Source organism: Sorex fumeus, unplaced genomic scaffold, assembly GCF_029834395.1.
Source record: "Sorex fumeus unplaced genomic scaffold, SorFum_2.1 ptg000072l, whole genome shotgun sequence".
Taxonomy (NCBI): Eukaryota; Metazoa; Chordata; class Mammalia; order Eulipotyphla; family Soricidae; genus Sorex; species Sorex fumeus.
This window is the reverse complement of record NW_026606129.1, coordinates 28,641,869-28,658,986: the sequence shown is the minus strand read 5'-3', so window position 1 is coordinate 28,658,986 and position 17,118 is coordinate 28,641,869. Positions and strand designations below refer to the sequence as shown.

The 17,118-nt window shown below is 42.2% G+C and overlaps 1 protein-coding gene and 1 pseudogene across 1 annotated transcript in view; both read left to right on the top strand.

Annotated features, from left to right (window-relative positions):
* Nucleotides 1-17,118, top strand: part of NGLY1 (N-glycanase 1) — an 82,441-nt gene that overhangs the window by 12,822 nt on the left and 52,501 nt on the right. The window contains exon 3 of the mRNA XM_056129221.1: nt 5,017-5,262. Coding sequence (XP_055985196.1) covers nt 5,017-5,262 — 246 coding nt within the window. The remainder of the gene's footprint in view (nt 1-5,016; nt 5,263-17,118) is intronic.
* Nucleotides 15,736-15,853, top strand: LOC130037975 (uncharacterized; annotated as a pseudogene).

Genomic DNA, 17,118 nt, shown 5'->3' with positions numbered 1-17,118 from the left:
TCCAGTTTGCCGGGATCCATCCTGGGTTTAGTCCTGCATCCCAGAAAATCCCCAAGGCTCTGGCAAACCAGAAGGTTAGTCATACCAGTGCCAGGAGACTGAGACTAATAATATTTAATTCAAGTACAATGACAGTTTCAGGTGACTCCACTGGCCCTCTGCATAGGCCTGTGAACCTTATCTGGAAACATTCCTGTATAACCATTTTGGCCTGGGGCGGGGGGGAGGGGGGAGAATGACAGTTTCAGAAAAAACTGATTAGATGATGCTTTGATAAGACTAATTTAGGGCCAGAGTGATAATACGGCAGGTAGGACATTTCCTTGCATTTAGCCATCCCTTGGTTACATCCTCAATAACACAGGTTTCCCGAGCCCTGTCGGGTGATCGATGTAGAGCCAGGAGTTAGCACAGAGCGCCACCAAGTGTGACAGAGTAATGAACAAAAAGACTAATTTATACCTAGTTTCTAAGAAAGCAGACTTCAAGATGTGGTATCTTAGGGCCTATCTAAATTAAATGCTATATCAGTATGCTTGGAGATCTCAGCCCCGGGTCCCACACACCTGGGTTCCTCTGTCAGTTCTTTTATGCGTGAGGCTCATCCAAGTGTGTGGAGAGTGGTCCCAGCATGGCCTTGGCTGGGCCTCGGTGGTCTTCAGCTGTTGGGCCCTGGTGGAGACAGTCAGGCATAGGGTAGGAGACCTGCACAGTTTGGGACTGGACCTGCCAGTAACTAGACAGTTATACCCACCAACTGCCGTGTAACTCCAACAACGGCCAGGATCCAGAGATCATCACACTCAGCTCCTGGGAGAGAACAAGGCAGAGTCTCCTACCCTATGCCTGACTGTCTCCACCAGGGCCCAACAGCTGAAGACCACCGAGGCCCAGCCAAGGCCATGCTGGGACCACTCTCCACACACTTGGATGAGCCTCACGCATAAAAGAACTGACAGAGGAACCCAGGTGTGTGGGACCCGGGGCTGAGATCTCCAAGCCTGCACAGTTTGGGACTGGACCTGCCAGTAACTAGACAGTTACACCCACCAACTGCCGTGTAACTCCAACAACGGCCAGGATCCAGAGATTATCACACCCAGCTCCCGGAAGCGCGTGGCCGCATTTGCGGCCGCGCGACATCTTATCATCTCATTCCTAATTTGGTCAAACTGGCAGGCTACCAAATGTAACATGCCCACACGGCAGAGTCTGGCAAACTCCCCGTGGTATACCCAATATGCCAAATACCAGTAACAATGATGGGTCTCATTCTCCTAACCCTGAAAAAGCCTTGAATATGGCACTTTAAAAAAAAAAAATCTCAGGGCTAAGACGAAGAAGACGTTACTGGCACCTGCTCGAGGCAATCGACGAACAACAGGGTGGTCATGATCATGATCAGTATGCTTAAGTTGCAGGAGGAAGTAACAGCTGAAATTGAACTCTTCCGCTATAATAGAAATGTGTTTGAGGTGAGGTAGGAATTGAGGACTCTTCTGGGCCAAAATGATAGCTCAACAGACTGAGTACGTTTTTTGCATGGGAAGACTCTTTCAGTCCCCAGCACCAGGTAGTTGGGGCCAGGAGTAGCCACTGAGCAATACATAGGTGACCCAAAAAATAACCAGAAAAAAAAAGACCTATCCTGTACTTAGAAATATGTGTTAAAATTCTGGACACATTGTTTCCCATTTACTACTGGGACTGGAATTTTTTTTAATGCTAATTCTGAGATAGAATGATAAAGAGTGAAATCCAAACTGAAAATACGATCCATTCAGTTTGCTGACCAATTTACCAGTTTACTGACCAGTTTAATAACCGTTGGCCATTAGAGGTGGTCCATTTTGGTTCTCAGTGACTAGAAGTTACTGCCAGAATTTTGTGGATATAGGCTACAAGTTTGTGTTACATCCATTACTGAGCATTGGCTTAGGATACTAGGAGTCCCAGCTTATTTCTTAACAATGTTATTGAATCAAAGCCTGTATTAAGCCTTTAATCTTGTCCGTTCATGAAAACGCAGTGCTATTATTACAGTATTTGTACAGGCATGTTGCCATGATCATCTTACTCTTTTAGGGCTGCTCATGAAAACATGGAAGGAAGGGAATAGGGCAGAGACAGCCTCTCTCTTACCAGGGCCCTCTCAGAGGTGTGCTCTGTAATCTGGATCCAGACACCTAATGTGCTTTTTTTTTTCTGTACCTAACCATGGTGTTGTGTTTTCTCACTAATAAAATAAGAAACCTTCACATTTGCCTTTAAACCAGATGTCTGCTTTCTCTTTCCTGGACCTCATCACAGAGATGAGATAACTTTATTTAGGAAAAGGCTGTGTTCTGTTTTGAACAGTCAGCTAGTATGTAATCATCACAACTGTAGAAATAGTCCCTTTTTGCCAGTCCTCCCCATGACAGGCTCACCTTGGAGATTTTTTGGGTTTATTCCCAGACCAGATATCCAGTAAGGGGAATACCACAAATATTTTGATTTCTAGTCTATATAAAAGTTATGCTTAGAACCCCATCAGAAAAAGGGGCGATGAAATGAACAGAAACTTTATCAAAGAAGATATCCGAATGGCCAAAAGGCACATGAAAAAATGCTCTTCATCACTAATCATCAGGGATCTGCAGATCAAAACAACAATGAGATATCACCTCACACTAGAGACTGGCCCACATCTGAAAGAACAAAAGCAACCCATGTTGGCACAGATGTGGGGAGAAAGGGACTCTCCTTCACTACTGATGGGAATGCCAGCTGGTTCAGCCCTTTTGGAAAACAGTATGGATGATTCTCAAAAAATTAGAAATTGAGCTCCCATTTGATCCAAATATACCACTTTTGGGGATATATCCTGGAGAGGCAAAAATGACATCTGCACTTGTATATTCATTGCAGCACTGTTTACAATAGTCAAAATCTGGAAAAAACCCGAATACCCGAGAACAGATGACTGGTTAAAGAAACTTTCGTACACCTACACAATGAAATACTATGCAGCTGTTAGAAAAGATGAAGTTGGAAGAGCCCTGAGGAGGTGCCAGGAGGCCTGCCACAAACCTGGGTGCAGTGTGGTAACCGCACAGAGCAGCCTCCACAACCCCTGTCCAGAGGAGAGCTAGGTTCCCCCAGCTGTAAAGGCCAGCAGCTCTCTCTCAGCCTGGTATCAGTCTCAACATCAGAAAACAGGCAGAGATAAGACTAGGGTGATAGTACAGCAGGTAGGGCACTTGCCTTGCATGCAGCTGACCCAGACTCTATCTCTGGCATCCCATATAGTCCCCCAAGCACCACCAGGAATAATTGCTGAGTGCACATCAGCAGTAACCCCTGAGCATCGCCAGATGTGGCCCCAAAACAGAAAACAAAAACAAAACAAAAAAAAAGATGAAGTCATGAAATTTGCGTATAAATGGATCAACATGGAAAGTATCATGTTAAGTGAAATGAGTCAGAAAGAGAGAAAGAGACATAAAAAGATTGCGCTCATCTGTGTAATACAAAGTAATAGAATGGGAGACTAACACCCAAGAATAATAGAGATAAGGACCAGGAGGTTTACTCCACGGCTTGGAAGCCGGCCTCAAATGCTGAGGGAAAAGGCAATTCAGTTAGAGAAGGGAACACCAAGTGAAGGGTATTTGTAGGACCAGCGCGGGTTGGGAGATGCAAGCCGAATGTAGACTATAGATCAAACACAATGGCCACTCAGTGCCTCTAGTGCAAACTACAGCACCCAAAGGAAAGAACAGAAGGGAATGCCCTGCTACAGAGGCGGGGTGTAGGGGGAAGGAGGGGGGTGGTGGGAGGGATATTGGGATCATTGGTGGTGGAGAATGGGCACTGGTAGAGGGATGGGTACTCAATCATTGTATGGCTAAAACACAAGCACAAAAGTTTGTAAGTCTGTAACTGTACCCCACAGTGATTCACTAATATTTTTTTTTAAAGTTATGTTTACATTACACTGCAGTTTTCTTGGTGTGCAGTGGCATTATATGTACAGAGAGGAAAAAACATAGCATGTGTAGGGTTGTGTACTATTCTCAGTTTCAGGAATCTAGTATAGGCCTTGCACTGTAATCCCCCACACGTAAGTAAGAGGGCTACTGTATGTCAGATTATTCTGATTATATTTTAGGTATTTATTAAATGAATTACTACTTGAAATAGAGTTTTAGTTTTTTGTATGGATTACCATTCTGTTGTCCTTGGGCTAAGAGGGTATATTTTTTGTTACTGTAGAAAAAGGAGTAAGACCCATGTACAGACTTTTAGTCATCTGTTTAAAGAGTTGATTTATAAGGGTCCTAGGTCTTTATGTACTTTTATATTTGTTGTATGTGAACTTCAATCATTTTGTAGGCTACTTCTACTATTTATAGAATAGTAGTGTCGTACACTATTATAGAGAAGCTAGGAATAAATTTTTGCAACTCTATTTTTTTCTGTTTTCATTTATTTTATTATATTGTTATTGTTATTATTATTATTGTTTTCCCACCTTCCCCTTCACCCTGGCACTGGAAGTGATCCCTGAGCACAGTAGAGCCAGGAATAAACCCTGAGCACAGCCAGGCTTGGGGCTCGAACTTCAGTCGTCACATGAAAGGCAAGCACCTCACCCACCGTTCTATCTCACTAGACTTATTTTTTTCTAGCCTTTATGATACTTTATGACTTTTTAAAAATATAAATATTTTCTAAAGGTTTGTTGAACAAATAAAATAGTTAAATATTATGTGCTAATAATACTTTTCTTTTTATTTTTTGGTTTATGACTAAATATTACTTATTTCTGGCCATATTTTCTAATAGTAAGTGCCATACTGTTAGAAAATCAGAAGGATTGTTAAAATGTGTTCTGAAATATTGGCTTCATTTTATGTAATACATCTAGATGTATGTATGCGGAGTATCTGTATGTGAATATATTCAGTATGTACACCTGAATGTCAGTGGAAAGCGGAGGTTTAAGTGTTTTCCTTATTTTGTAAATTTCAGGGAGAAACACATCTTATCTTTCCTAAAAAAGCCTCAGTGGAGCAGTTGCAAAAAATTCGTGACCTAATCGCCACAGAGAGAAGTAGCAGATTGGATGGATCAAATAAGAGCTATAAAGTAGAATTATCTCAGCAATCAACAACTACTCCCCAGCTCCCTGTTCCACAGTCTTCAAATCCTCCTGGGTTAACCCAGCAAGCAGGGGACCACGGAGGGCAGCCATCAAATCCACCGTCTGCTTCAATGGTAATGTAGAATTAAACCTTACTTCTCCCCTTTCAAAGTGTGGAAACGGCAAAGTTTAGAAATATGTTTCAGATTTATTCCTAATTGTATGCCTAGTTATTCTTGATTCTTAAAGGTAAAGGTAAAGGCCCTCCCGTTGATCATCGATTTGCTCGAGCGGGCCCAGTAACGTCTCCATTGGAGACTTTGTTGTTACTGTGTCTGGCATATCGAATACTCTCGGTAGCTTGCCGGGCTCTCCGAGAGGGGCGGAGGAATCGAACTCGGGTCGGCCATGTTGGCCGCTTGTAAGGCGAACGCCCTACCCGCTGTGCTATGCCTACATTTCCTCAGCTCTTGAAAAAAAATTCCAGAAACTTAACAAAAGTGAGAAAATGTTAAGTCTTTTATTAATGTTTTATTACTTTTAAATCTTGATGTGTTGTTTTTGAAGTAACCAAAGTTTTATTTATCATTTGTACATCTACCTCTTGCCTTGGTTCTTAAATCAGTTACAATATCTAGTCAGGGAGTATTTACATCATTTTTTTTTCCCTTTACCTCACTGACAGATCCCATCTAACCTCTACATGCTGCCATTCACCAGGGGCATTATGACTTCCAAAAAATTAACCATTGTCAATGCCTTAATTCAGTTTAAAAAAAAGATCAGCTATTTCAGGTTTAAGTTAAATAATCGCTTACTTTCTGATAGTGGTGCTAATAAATTAGTTGTGCATAGTTATATACCTCTGAAGAACTGTGAGCATAGATATTCTTTTGTTTGCTTCTTTCGGTTTTTGCTTGGTTCTGTGCTCAGAGTTACTGCTATTAGTGCTTGCAGGAGAGACATTGTATTGTTGGAGATTGAATCTGGTTCTCATTTATGCAGAGCATTCCTCGCCATTGAGCTGCTACCCACAGAGATGTGTTTCTGAAGAACTGAAATGAAACAGGCATACTTGGACCATCTAAATGAACTTGCATAAAATAGGAAATTGTTTTGTTTGCAGAAATTCTTTTTGTTAAATGTCCTTAAACATTCTCTTAAATGTTTACTTTAGGAGAATTTCTATCATACTTTATATCAGTAGCATATTTAATTGGGCTGGAGCAATAGCACAGTGGGTAGGGCATTTGCCTTGCACATGGCTGACCCGGGTTCGATTCCTCTGTCCCTCTCAGAGAGCCCAGCAAGCTACCGAGAATATCCCGCCCACACGGCAGAGCCTGGCAAGCTCCCTGTGGCATATTCGATATGCCAAACACAGTAACAACCAGTCTCACAATGGAGACATTACTGGTGCCTGCTCAAGCAAATAGATGAACAACGGGAGGTCAGTCAGTCAGTGCTACAGCATATTTAATTCCATGTTTTAGTCTTAGTAAAACACCTGGATATTGTCATCCATATAGCAGAGAGTAAAGCCTACTCGAATTGGAGTCGAGCATCTTCCACCCAGATCCTCCAAATTCCAGTAGGCGGGGGTCACACCCACCACCTGGCCCCCTGGCGCCGTGTAATCCCATCAGCGGCCAAGACTCAGAGACTATAAAATCCAGATCCCGGACGAGAACAGTGCAGTCTTTTGCCCCGCGCCTGGGTGTCCCTCGCCGGGACCCCTTGGAGGGGAGCGGGTCGAGCTTTCCTTCCCGCCCCGACCGGGGCTCCGGCAGCCGAAGACCTCCAGGACCAGCCACCACCATGCTGAGACCACTCTCCGCACACATGAAGGTACTGGCAGAGGGACAAAGCCACGCGGGTTCCGGGGCCGAGACCTCCAAGCCTACTCGAATTGGAGTCGAGCATCTTCCACCCAGATCCTCCAAATTCCAGTAGGCGGGGGTCACACCCACCACCTGGCCCCCTGGCGCCGTGTAATCCCATCAGCGGCCAAGACTCAGAGACTAAAAAATCCAGATCCCGGAACCACGCGGCCGCGAATGCAACATCTTATTATCTCATTCCTACTTTGGACAAACTTGCAGGCTGTCGAATGTAGCCTGCCCACAGGGCAGAGTCTGGCAAACTCCCCGTGGCCTACCAAATATGCCAAATACCAGTAACAATGATGGGTCTCATTCTCCTAAAGAGCCCTGAATATAATCTCAGGGCTAGGATGAAGGAGACGTTACTGGGGCCTGCTCGAGGCAATCGACGATTAACAGGATGATGAAATGATGATGAAATGAAATGAAATAGCAGAGAGTAAGTTTTTAAATCTGCCCTTAATCTATAGCTGAGTCCCACCAGATTTTAACTTCCCATTCTTGATATTCACATAATTGGCAGTCATTTCTTTGTGTAGATTGGCACAAACCTAATTTGCCTCTAAAGCTTTAAGAATCGGGGTGAGAACGATAGTACAGCAGGTAGGATGTTCGATCTCTGGCATCCCATATATGGTCCACCAAGCCTGCCAGGAGTGATCCCCAAGCACAGCCAGGAGTAAGCCCTCAGTATCACTGAGATGACACACCCCACCCCCCCACCCTACCCCCACCCCCGCCAAAAAGAAAAAAAAATAAATGTAAAAGGACCAGATGGGGAAAAATTTACATATATATGTATGTATATATATATTTGTATGTATGTGTAATATGTATATATACATATATATCAAATACACCACGAGTAGCTTGCCAGGCTCTGTTGTTATTGTTATATGCAAATAACAGTAACAATAATGGGCCTCATTCCCCTAACCCTGAAAGAACCCCCAGTATGTCATTGGGCTATGCTAGCATGCGATAGGGACGAATGGAGTCGTTACTGGTGCCCACTCGAGCAAATCAGTGATCATCGGGATGACAAGTGACAAATGATATTTTTTATATGTATATATATATATACATACATATATATATACATACATATATATATACATACATATATATATATATACACACACACACACACACACATTTGTTTATTATTGTGTTTGGGAGGACCTTTCCTGGTGTTGCTTGAGGAACCAATGTGGTTTAAACTCAGGACTTTCCTGTACAATGCATGCTTCCTGCTCTTTAAGCCTTCTGCCTTGCCCTGTGGAATTTTTTTGATTGGTTTTCAGACTTTTGTAGAGGATTAAAATACATTTCTTTGCCATTTCCTTAAACAACTTAAGTTAAATAGTCTTTAAAATAAACATTTCCCCTCTCAGTAGTTTCACAACTAATGTTAAGCTGTAGTAATAATAAGCATGGACTTTAGGAAAAGCTGTTAATAGACATTGTTGGATCAGCTAGCATTGGTACTAAGTGACTGTGGACACCAGATAAGCGAGCATATATTAAAGCTACATTGGGGCTGGAAAGATAGTACAATGGGCATAACGCTTGCCTTGCACGTGGCTGACCCCGGGTTCAGTCTCCAGCATTCCATATGGTTCCATGAGCACTACCATGGCTGATCCCTGAGTGTAGAGCCAGGAGTAAGCCCTGAGCACCACAGGATGTGCCTCCCTCCAAAACAAAACAAAACCTTTGTAAATTGTTCAGAACTTTAAAGATTTTCCTTTAGTAAAAATGATTCCTTCTCTAAGTAGATGTGCTGATTCATTTAGTTCATTCTATTACCACAAAGTAACAGAAAAATGGGGTTACTTTAACTCATTATGATTTTTTTTTGGGTGGGGGATGGTTGTGCCCAGGGGCTATTTCTGGTTCTAAGCTTAAAAGTGACCCTTGCATGCTCAGGAAATCATGTAGGACTCGAACTAGGGATGCAGCCAATGCATCTGCATGCAAGACAAGTGCCTTACTTCCTGTACTAGTTCTCTGGACTCTGTAGTTCTTTTATTGTTGAGCACATATCCAGCATTGCTTGGGATTTAATCCTGGCTTTGAGCTGAAGAATCAGGGGACCATATATGATGCCAGGGATCGACCCCAGGTCGTCTGTATGCAAGGCAAGTGCCTTAATCTCTGCTCTGTTCCCAGTTCTCCTCCACTCCTGTGGCCCATGCACATCTTAAGAAAATGTTGAGCAGATAGCCCACTGTCTCTTGATTTTCAAATGACGTATTTTTATACTAAATGTACCTAATTGACTTTCAACGTGCTGCTGTGCTTTATTTTTCTATAAAAAGACGGTATAGGTCATATAAGTTGGGAAGGTAAAAATCAACAAAGTAGGCTGGAAAAATAGCACAGCAGGCAAGACGCTTACCTTGTTTGTGGCAGACCCAGATTTGATCCATAGTGGTGTACTGATTAGTGCCAGGAGTAACTCCTGAGCACAGATCCAGGAGTAAGTCCTAAGCACAGTTAAGGTGAACCCCATTCTCCCAGTGTATGTGCATCCCCCACACCCCACCAGGAGTGTTTCCTCAGTGCAGAGTCAGGAATAACCACTGAGCATAGTTAGCTTGGGAGACCATAGGGGATGCCAGGAATCAAAACCTGGCTGGCCCGTGCAAGGGCAAGCACCCTCTCTGCTCCGCTGTATCTTTCCTGCCTCCCCCGAAATAAAATATGCCAAAGTTACATAGCAAGAAAGAGATTTCAAAAGCATTTAATTTGCTTATAAGCCAGCTGAATTATGAACACTGGTGAACCTTATAATTACTGTAGGATATTTTTGCTCAATACCTATTCAAGTAAAATTTTGAAATGTAAGACAGCTAGTAGTTGCAACATTGGAGTTTTGCAATATACCTTTCCTCTATGGTATAATTTACTGGAATATATTATTGATTAGATGGCGATGGTAGTTAGAAACTACCTTTACTGTACATTTCATATAAATAGAATTTATATAAAATTACAAGGAGATAGTCTTTTTCTTCTATCTTTTACTTTGCATGATTTTTAAAATGTATCCATATTGTAGGATATTTTTATTTCTTTATTAATATTCAATAGCTAGTGGGTTATTTTCCATGTTTGCTTATTATGAATAATCATGCTGTGAACAGTCACATATAAGGCTTTGTGTGGAAATATGTTTTTATTTCTCGAGTAGATTCTTAGGAGTGGGAACCACTGGGTTATATGGTAAGTTTATGTTTAATGTTTTAAGAAATGACCAAGTTGTTTTCCAAGATTGTTTTTTTTGGTATCCTCACTGACACTTGTTACTATTCTTTGTAACATAGCAATTTTGGTGAGTATTAAGACATTTCTCTGGGAGGTGATTGGGGTGGGGGTAAAAGGAAGAAAAGAAATTTCTCATTATGACTTTCATTTTGCATTTTCCAGGTAATCCATTTGATTTTTATTATATACGCTGAGGATATAATACCCCTATAAGAAATCACTTACTGATGATTTGTTATATACTTTAATATTCTTTGCCTTCCAAAAGCAGACTCAGAATAGCAAACAGTTTTTCAAAGACATAAATATCACTGTTTTAGAAGCATTATGTTTCTAATTTTGCAATTTGTATGTAGGTTGAAAATATGTTCTAAAGTATGATTTGCTTAAAATAAGCATTTGACAATTATTAATAGTTCTTAACAGCTAGCCCAAATGTGTATTCTTATTTGGCTAATGATTTATATGAAACTTAAGCACTTTTCATAAACTCTCATCACTGTAGAAATTACTGCATATTTGTTTAAATGAGTTTCTCTTTAGAAGAATAAGAGAGTATTTCATTGGAAATTGTGAGAATCATATAGTATTACTAATAAATAATAAAGTGAGGTAAACTAATTTCTTAAGACACCTTCCTGTCTGAATGCATTATGTGGTTTTATAAGAGAAGCAACCTCTTAGCCATAAGATCTAAATGTCCAGTTTCGGGGCTGGAAAGACAGTAAAGTGGGTAACAATTGATGAGGTTCAATTCCTCACACCACATGTGGTCCTTCTTGGAGTGACCTCAGAGGTCAGAGGTAGGAGTAAACCCTAAACACTTCCAGGTGTAGCAAAAAATAAACAAAAGCAAAGGTCTCTATTTCTTCACAATAAATAAAATATGCAAACATTCCATTAATTAATTGAGATTGCTTAAATTAGGATACATTATATTGACCTTAGCATCTGAAAAGGTTGGATATGGTCTATTTTGTCATGAATACAATTATATGGACATTAAAGGTAAACTGATAATTCTGAAAGAAACATGATATATATATATATATGTGTGTGTATGTGTGTGTGTGTGTGTGTGTGTGTGTATAATTTTCTTTATTTTATTTATTTATGGATTGGGGTCACACCTGGTGATGTTCACGGTTTATTCCTGGCTCTGTTCTTGGGGATCACCCCTGGCAGAGCTCAGAACTATATGGGATGAAAAAAAAAAAGAGCTATATGGGATGGCGGGAATTGAACCTGAGTTGGCCTCAAGGCAACACCTTTCCTGCTGTACTATCATTCTGGCCCATAATTTTTCATTGTAAGTGTATGCATGCACTTTAAAAAGGTCCAGAAAGCAATATATAGACATTTAGTCATAATTTTCTCTAGGTAGTATAATTGGGCTGGAGCGATAGCACAGCGGGTAGGGCGTTCGCCTTACAAGCGGCCAACATGGCCGAGCCGAGTTCAATTCCTCTGCCCCTCTCGGAGAGCCCGGCAAGCTACCGAGAGTATTCGATATGCCAGACACAGTAACAACAAAGTCTCCAATGGAGACGTTACTGGGCCCGCTCGAGCAAATCGACGATCAACGGGAGGGCCTTTACCTTTACCCTTTAAGTAGTATAATTCATTTCATCTATGCCTTTCACTATTTCCTGAAACTTGTTGAAGCATTACTTCTGTAAATACGAAAAAAGATGATTTTGTTGTTGTTGTTGTTGTTAAGAAGTAAGTGAAGTTAGTGAAGTCACAAGTTGATGAAATCTATGTTTAAAAATTTAACAGTTTGGGCTAGAGACATAGAACCAGCATGTTGTTCTGCATGTTCCCAGTCTGGGTTTGATCCCCAGCACTGTGTATGTTCCCCTAAGCAGCACCAGGAGTGATCCCTGACACAGAGTGAGGAGTAATTCCTGAGCACCTTCAGGTGTGATTTTAAAAAAAAGAAGATGAAGAAATTGTTACATTTAGCTTTTTCTCCTCAGAAAAGCCCTCATACTCTTTTGAGCATGTATTTTTCTTTCTATCCCCTCACATTTCCCTAAGTAAATTTTTTTACATAAAACTTTTATTTCGGGGCTGGAGAGATAGCACAGCAGGTAGGGCGTTTGCCTTGCACGCGGCCGACCCGAGTTTGATTCCCAGCATCCCATATGGTCCCCTGAGCACCGCCAGGAGTAACTCCTGAGTGCAGAGCCAGGAGTAACCCCTATGTATCGCCAGGTGTGACCCAAAAAGCAAAAAAAAAAACAAAAAAAAACTTTTATTTCACTTTTTAAAACAATAACAATTAGGATCAGAGAATAGTGTAAAGGATAGTGTCTGCCTTGACCAAGGCTGACTGACACCACATGCAGTCCCCTGAGCACTGCCTGGAATGATCCCGGAGCACAGAGCGAGGACTCAATCCTGACAAACCACGGGTATGGCCTTAAGGTCCTTCTGCCCCCAAACACAACCATAGGAATAGTTAATTGTTTAAAACTGATTCTTGGGGCCCTGAGAGAGAGTACAGCAAGGCAATTGCCTTGTATGTGACTGACCTGAGTTTGTTACCTTGCACTACCTGTGGTCTCCTGAGCAGCACCAGGAGTGATCACTGAGCACAGAACAAGAAATATGCCCTGAGTACAGCTAGGTATGGCCCCACAACAACAGCAAAAAGTAATCTGAAAAACTTATTCTAGGGGCCTGAGATATGGCTCAACAGACTGAAGCACATGTTTCGCCTATAGGAGACCAGGCTTAATCACCAGCACCATGTGGTCCTTCAAGAACCATCAGGGGTGATCCTTAAACACTGCTAGAGCTGTGACACAAAAACAAAACCTCTTTCTAAATTTAAGACCCACTGCAGCGTGGCTTGTATAAAGGTAGAAAAGGGGTTTTGGACTGATGATGCTGGGGCATCTTACTAAGTAAGGGAATCCACTAATCTTCCACTAGTTATATCAGAAAAGACGTTGTACTTATTTCTCATAATCTTAAATATAAACTTAAAAGATGATAGCATATACTAATATCTTGGTATGTCGGCAAGTGGACATGACTATCGAAGAGATTTGAGTAGAAGTCATGGATAATCTTCTCCATTGTTGTTCTGGAGGATGTGATAGATCCACCAGGACGTCGGAGGGCAGTCATCTTGGTCTTGTAGTTGGCGAAGGATAGGCGGGCATTACGAATACTTTTCCCGGCTTCTGCAGCATCTACCAGCACTTCTGCTCTTCTCTCTTTGAGGTCTTCCTTGATCGCATCTCTGCACTGCTTTGTGAGCTCAGACATTTGCTTGCGGTTGCCTGAGGCATGCGCCAAACCACGGTGGCGAATAAGCTCAAGAGTTTTTGAAGACAGGCGTTTTTTTGTGGCTATCTCTCTCTTGGCGTTCCTTGCACAATCATGGAGGTGCTGAACCAGTCGATCGTATTCCTCGTCAATATTGTCAACAATGGCATCTTGCCATGTTGCCACAATAGTGCCAAAGAGCTCCCAGTTGGTGGTCGTTCTGGGAGTTCTCTTTTTAAACTTTGCAGCCCTTTCTCTCTGCTCTGTGAAGTAGAATTTTGCACGAAGGAGACGGTGGTCTGATCCCATTTGGAATTTTGGGACAACAGCGACATCGGTCAGGCAAAACCGTTGATTGAATATGATGTGGTCTATTTCGTTGTGGAATCTTCCACCGGGAGACTCTCATGTCCAACGTTTAGATTCGGCCTTCTAGAACTGTGAGTTACCATGGATGGTCTTGGTACCAAATTCCACAGGATGGATATGTCATTCCCAATGTTCTCCCTTCCGAAATCCGACACGCCATTTCGTCAGTAAAGAAACGAACAGCACCCAGCCCAGACAAGGTCAGACCTGAACACCTGAAGAACCTGCCGTCAGTACTCATCAATACACTGGCTAGGCTCTTCACACGCTACCTGTCTGAATGCAAGGTTCCGTCCCAATGGAAAACCAGCAGGACTGTACTACTGTTCAAGAAGGGAAACATCCATGACATTGGCAACTATCGCCCCATCTGCCTGTTGTCTGTCATCTACAAGTTGTTCACTCGAGTCATCCTAAATAGGATTGGCAGAACACTAGATGAAGGACAACCATGTGAGCAAGCTGGGTTCCGCAAAGGGTTCAGCACCATCGACCATATCCACACGATAACCAAGCTCATTGAGGTTTCTCGGGAGTTCAAGATGCCGCTCTGTCTAACGTTCATTGATTTAAAGGAGACCTTTGATTCTGTTGAGACAGAAGCGGTCATTGAAGCCTAGCCAGTCGGCAGTCAAGCTCAATACATCAAGATCCTCCGTGAGCTGTATTATGGATTCACTACCAGGATCTCACCATTCTACAAAGAAGTAATCATTGATGTCAAGAGAGGGGTTCAGCAGGGTGATACCATTTCACCGAAACTCTTCAGTGCCACCCTCGAGAACATCATGCAATGATTGGAATGGGAAGGAATGGGAGTGAAGGTCGGCAACTACACCACCTCCGCTTTGCTGAGGACATTGTTTTAATAACACCAAACATCAGCCAAGCGGCACAAATGCTGGCCAACTTCGACCGTGAGTGTGGAAAGGTCGGACTGCAGCTGAATCTTACGAAGACAATGTTTATGAGAAACAGCCTCGTTCCTGATGCCCCATTCACTCTCAACGGAACGACCATCTCCGAATGCAACAGCTATGTGTACCTAGGTCGAGAAGTCAACATGACAAATGACCTGGCACCCGAGCTACGCAGGAGGAAGTGAGCGGCTTGGAACGCCTTCAAGAGCATCAAAGAAATAGCTAAGAGGACAAAGAACCTCCGGCTCCGGGCACATCTCTTTGATTCCACTGTTCTTCCTGCATTAACATATGCCTCAGAGACCTGGGCCCTAAGTAAACAGGATGAGAACACTATTCAGGTCTCCCAAAGAGGAATTGAAAGAGCTATGCTTGGAATATCACGTTTCACTCAAATGAGAGAAAGAATCCGGAGTTCTGACATCCGTCGACGATCAAGAATCAGGGACGCTGTCTCGTTTGCCAAGGTGTCAAAACCCAGATGGACTGGTCACGTAATGAGATTTAAAGACGACCGCTGGACTAGAGCTGTTACCGGCTGGATTCCACGGGATGTCAAAAGACCGCGTGGCCGCCTACCTACCAGATGGTCAGACTTCTTGATCAAGATCATGAACGATCGGTTTGAGGCTCTTCATGTTCCTAGAGTGAACAGACGCTATTGGGATACACTAGCATGCGACAGGGACAAATGGAGACGTTACTGGCACCTGCTCGAGCAAATCGATGATTAACGGGAAGTCAAGTGATCAAGTGATACTAATATCTTAAATATATATTACGGGAGTTTTTATAATGTAGAGATGGACTTGACATGCAGGTTCAGAAGCAACTGGATGTAATTTTCTTTCCTGGTGTTTCTTTGTGATTTTTAAACTGATTTCTTGGTCTCCTGGTGCTTCCCACAGACTGTTGTTTGCACCGACTGTATAGAAGGAGGAGACTCCTTAACCCCACCTCATGTATACTTTGGCCTGATCTGTCTTGTGAACTGAGGGACATGAAAAATAAAAGCCTTATTTCTTTATATCTTTATACTAGCATCAAAAACAGATGGATTAAAATGTCAAAATTAAAAAGTAAAAGGATTCCTATAAACATATATAAACATACATATCATAAAAACAATAATTGGAATCTCAGTATGAATAGTGAAGAAAAAATGTTAACTAAACAGGTTTCACATTTTAAACTTCCAGTTGTACTTCAAATAACTTACTCTCTCAAAGCAATTAGTTGCTGCCTTATGTACATGTAACCCAGCTGCTGTAATCGCAATGTAATCAGCAAACTTCTATTTTTATGACTTAGTTCTTTTGGAGTTGTGCCAATGAATATGGAAAAAACTAAGGCAAGAAAATAAACTTTTATTGTTCAAGATCATTTGAATGCCATTAAAACCCCATAAATGCAGTAATACTCAGATTGAAAGTGTTAAATTGAAAATAGAAATTCTCTGAATGAGCTCTTTCTCTCTCAGTAAATGAAAATATACATTTAAGAAGAAGTGGTGCCTGAGTACAGGTTGAGCATGGCCCATAAAAAAGAGGGGGGAGAGAAAGAGGAGAGGGGGAGAGAGAAAGAGAGAGAGAGAGAGAGAGAAAGAGAGAGAGAGAGAGAGAACTGTATGTGCCTTTTTTTTTAGCAGTTCTTTTTGAAATGGGGGCCAGAAAGATAGTATACAGAAGATCAGATAAGGCATGCATCTGTCTGACCTGGAGTAGATCCCTAGCACATCATATGGTTCCCCAAGCAGAGCACTGCCGGAAGTGATCACTGAGCACAGAGACAGGAGTAACCTCTGACTGTCAAGGAGCACAGTTGAGTGTGTCCCCCTCTCCCTCCCAAAAAATTATTTGAAATGAAAATGGAGGATTTTTTTTTCTTTTCTTGTGTGTGTGTGTGTGTGACCCCTTCTCTGTCCATGTGTCCCTTGTCTGGTTACTGTGGGCTCTCCTGTGTACTTAGTTTTAACCCTCCTTTTGCTTTATTCTCAATGGCATAGAGATTGTATGAACCTTGCTTCAACCCACTTTTCACTTAATGTTGGACCATTGACATCAGAATAAACTGGACTTAGGGCTGGATCAATAGCCCAGCAGGTAGGGCATTTACCTTGCATGCAGCCAACCCAGGTTCAGTTCCCAGCATCCCATATGGTCCCCTGAGCACCGCCAGGAATAACCCCTGTGCAACGCCAGGTGTGACCCAAAAAGCAAAACAACAACAAAAAATAATAACAAATAGAATAACCTGGACTTGCAGGTTC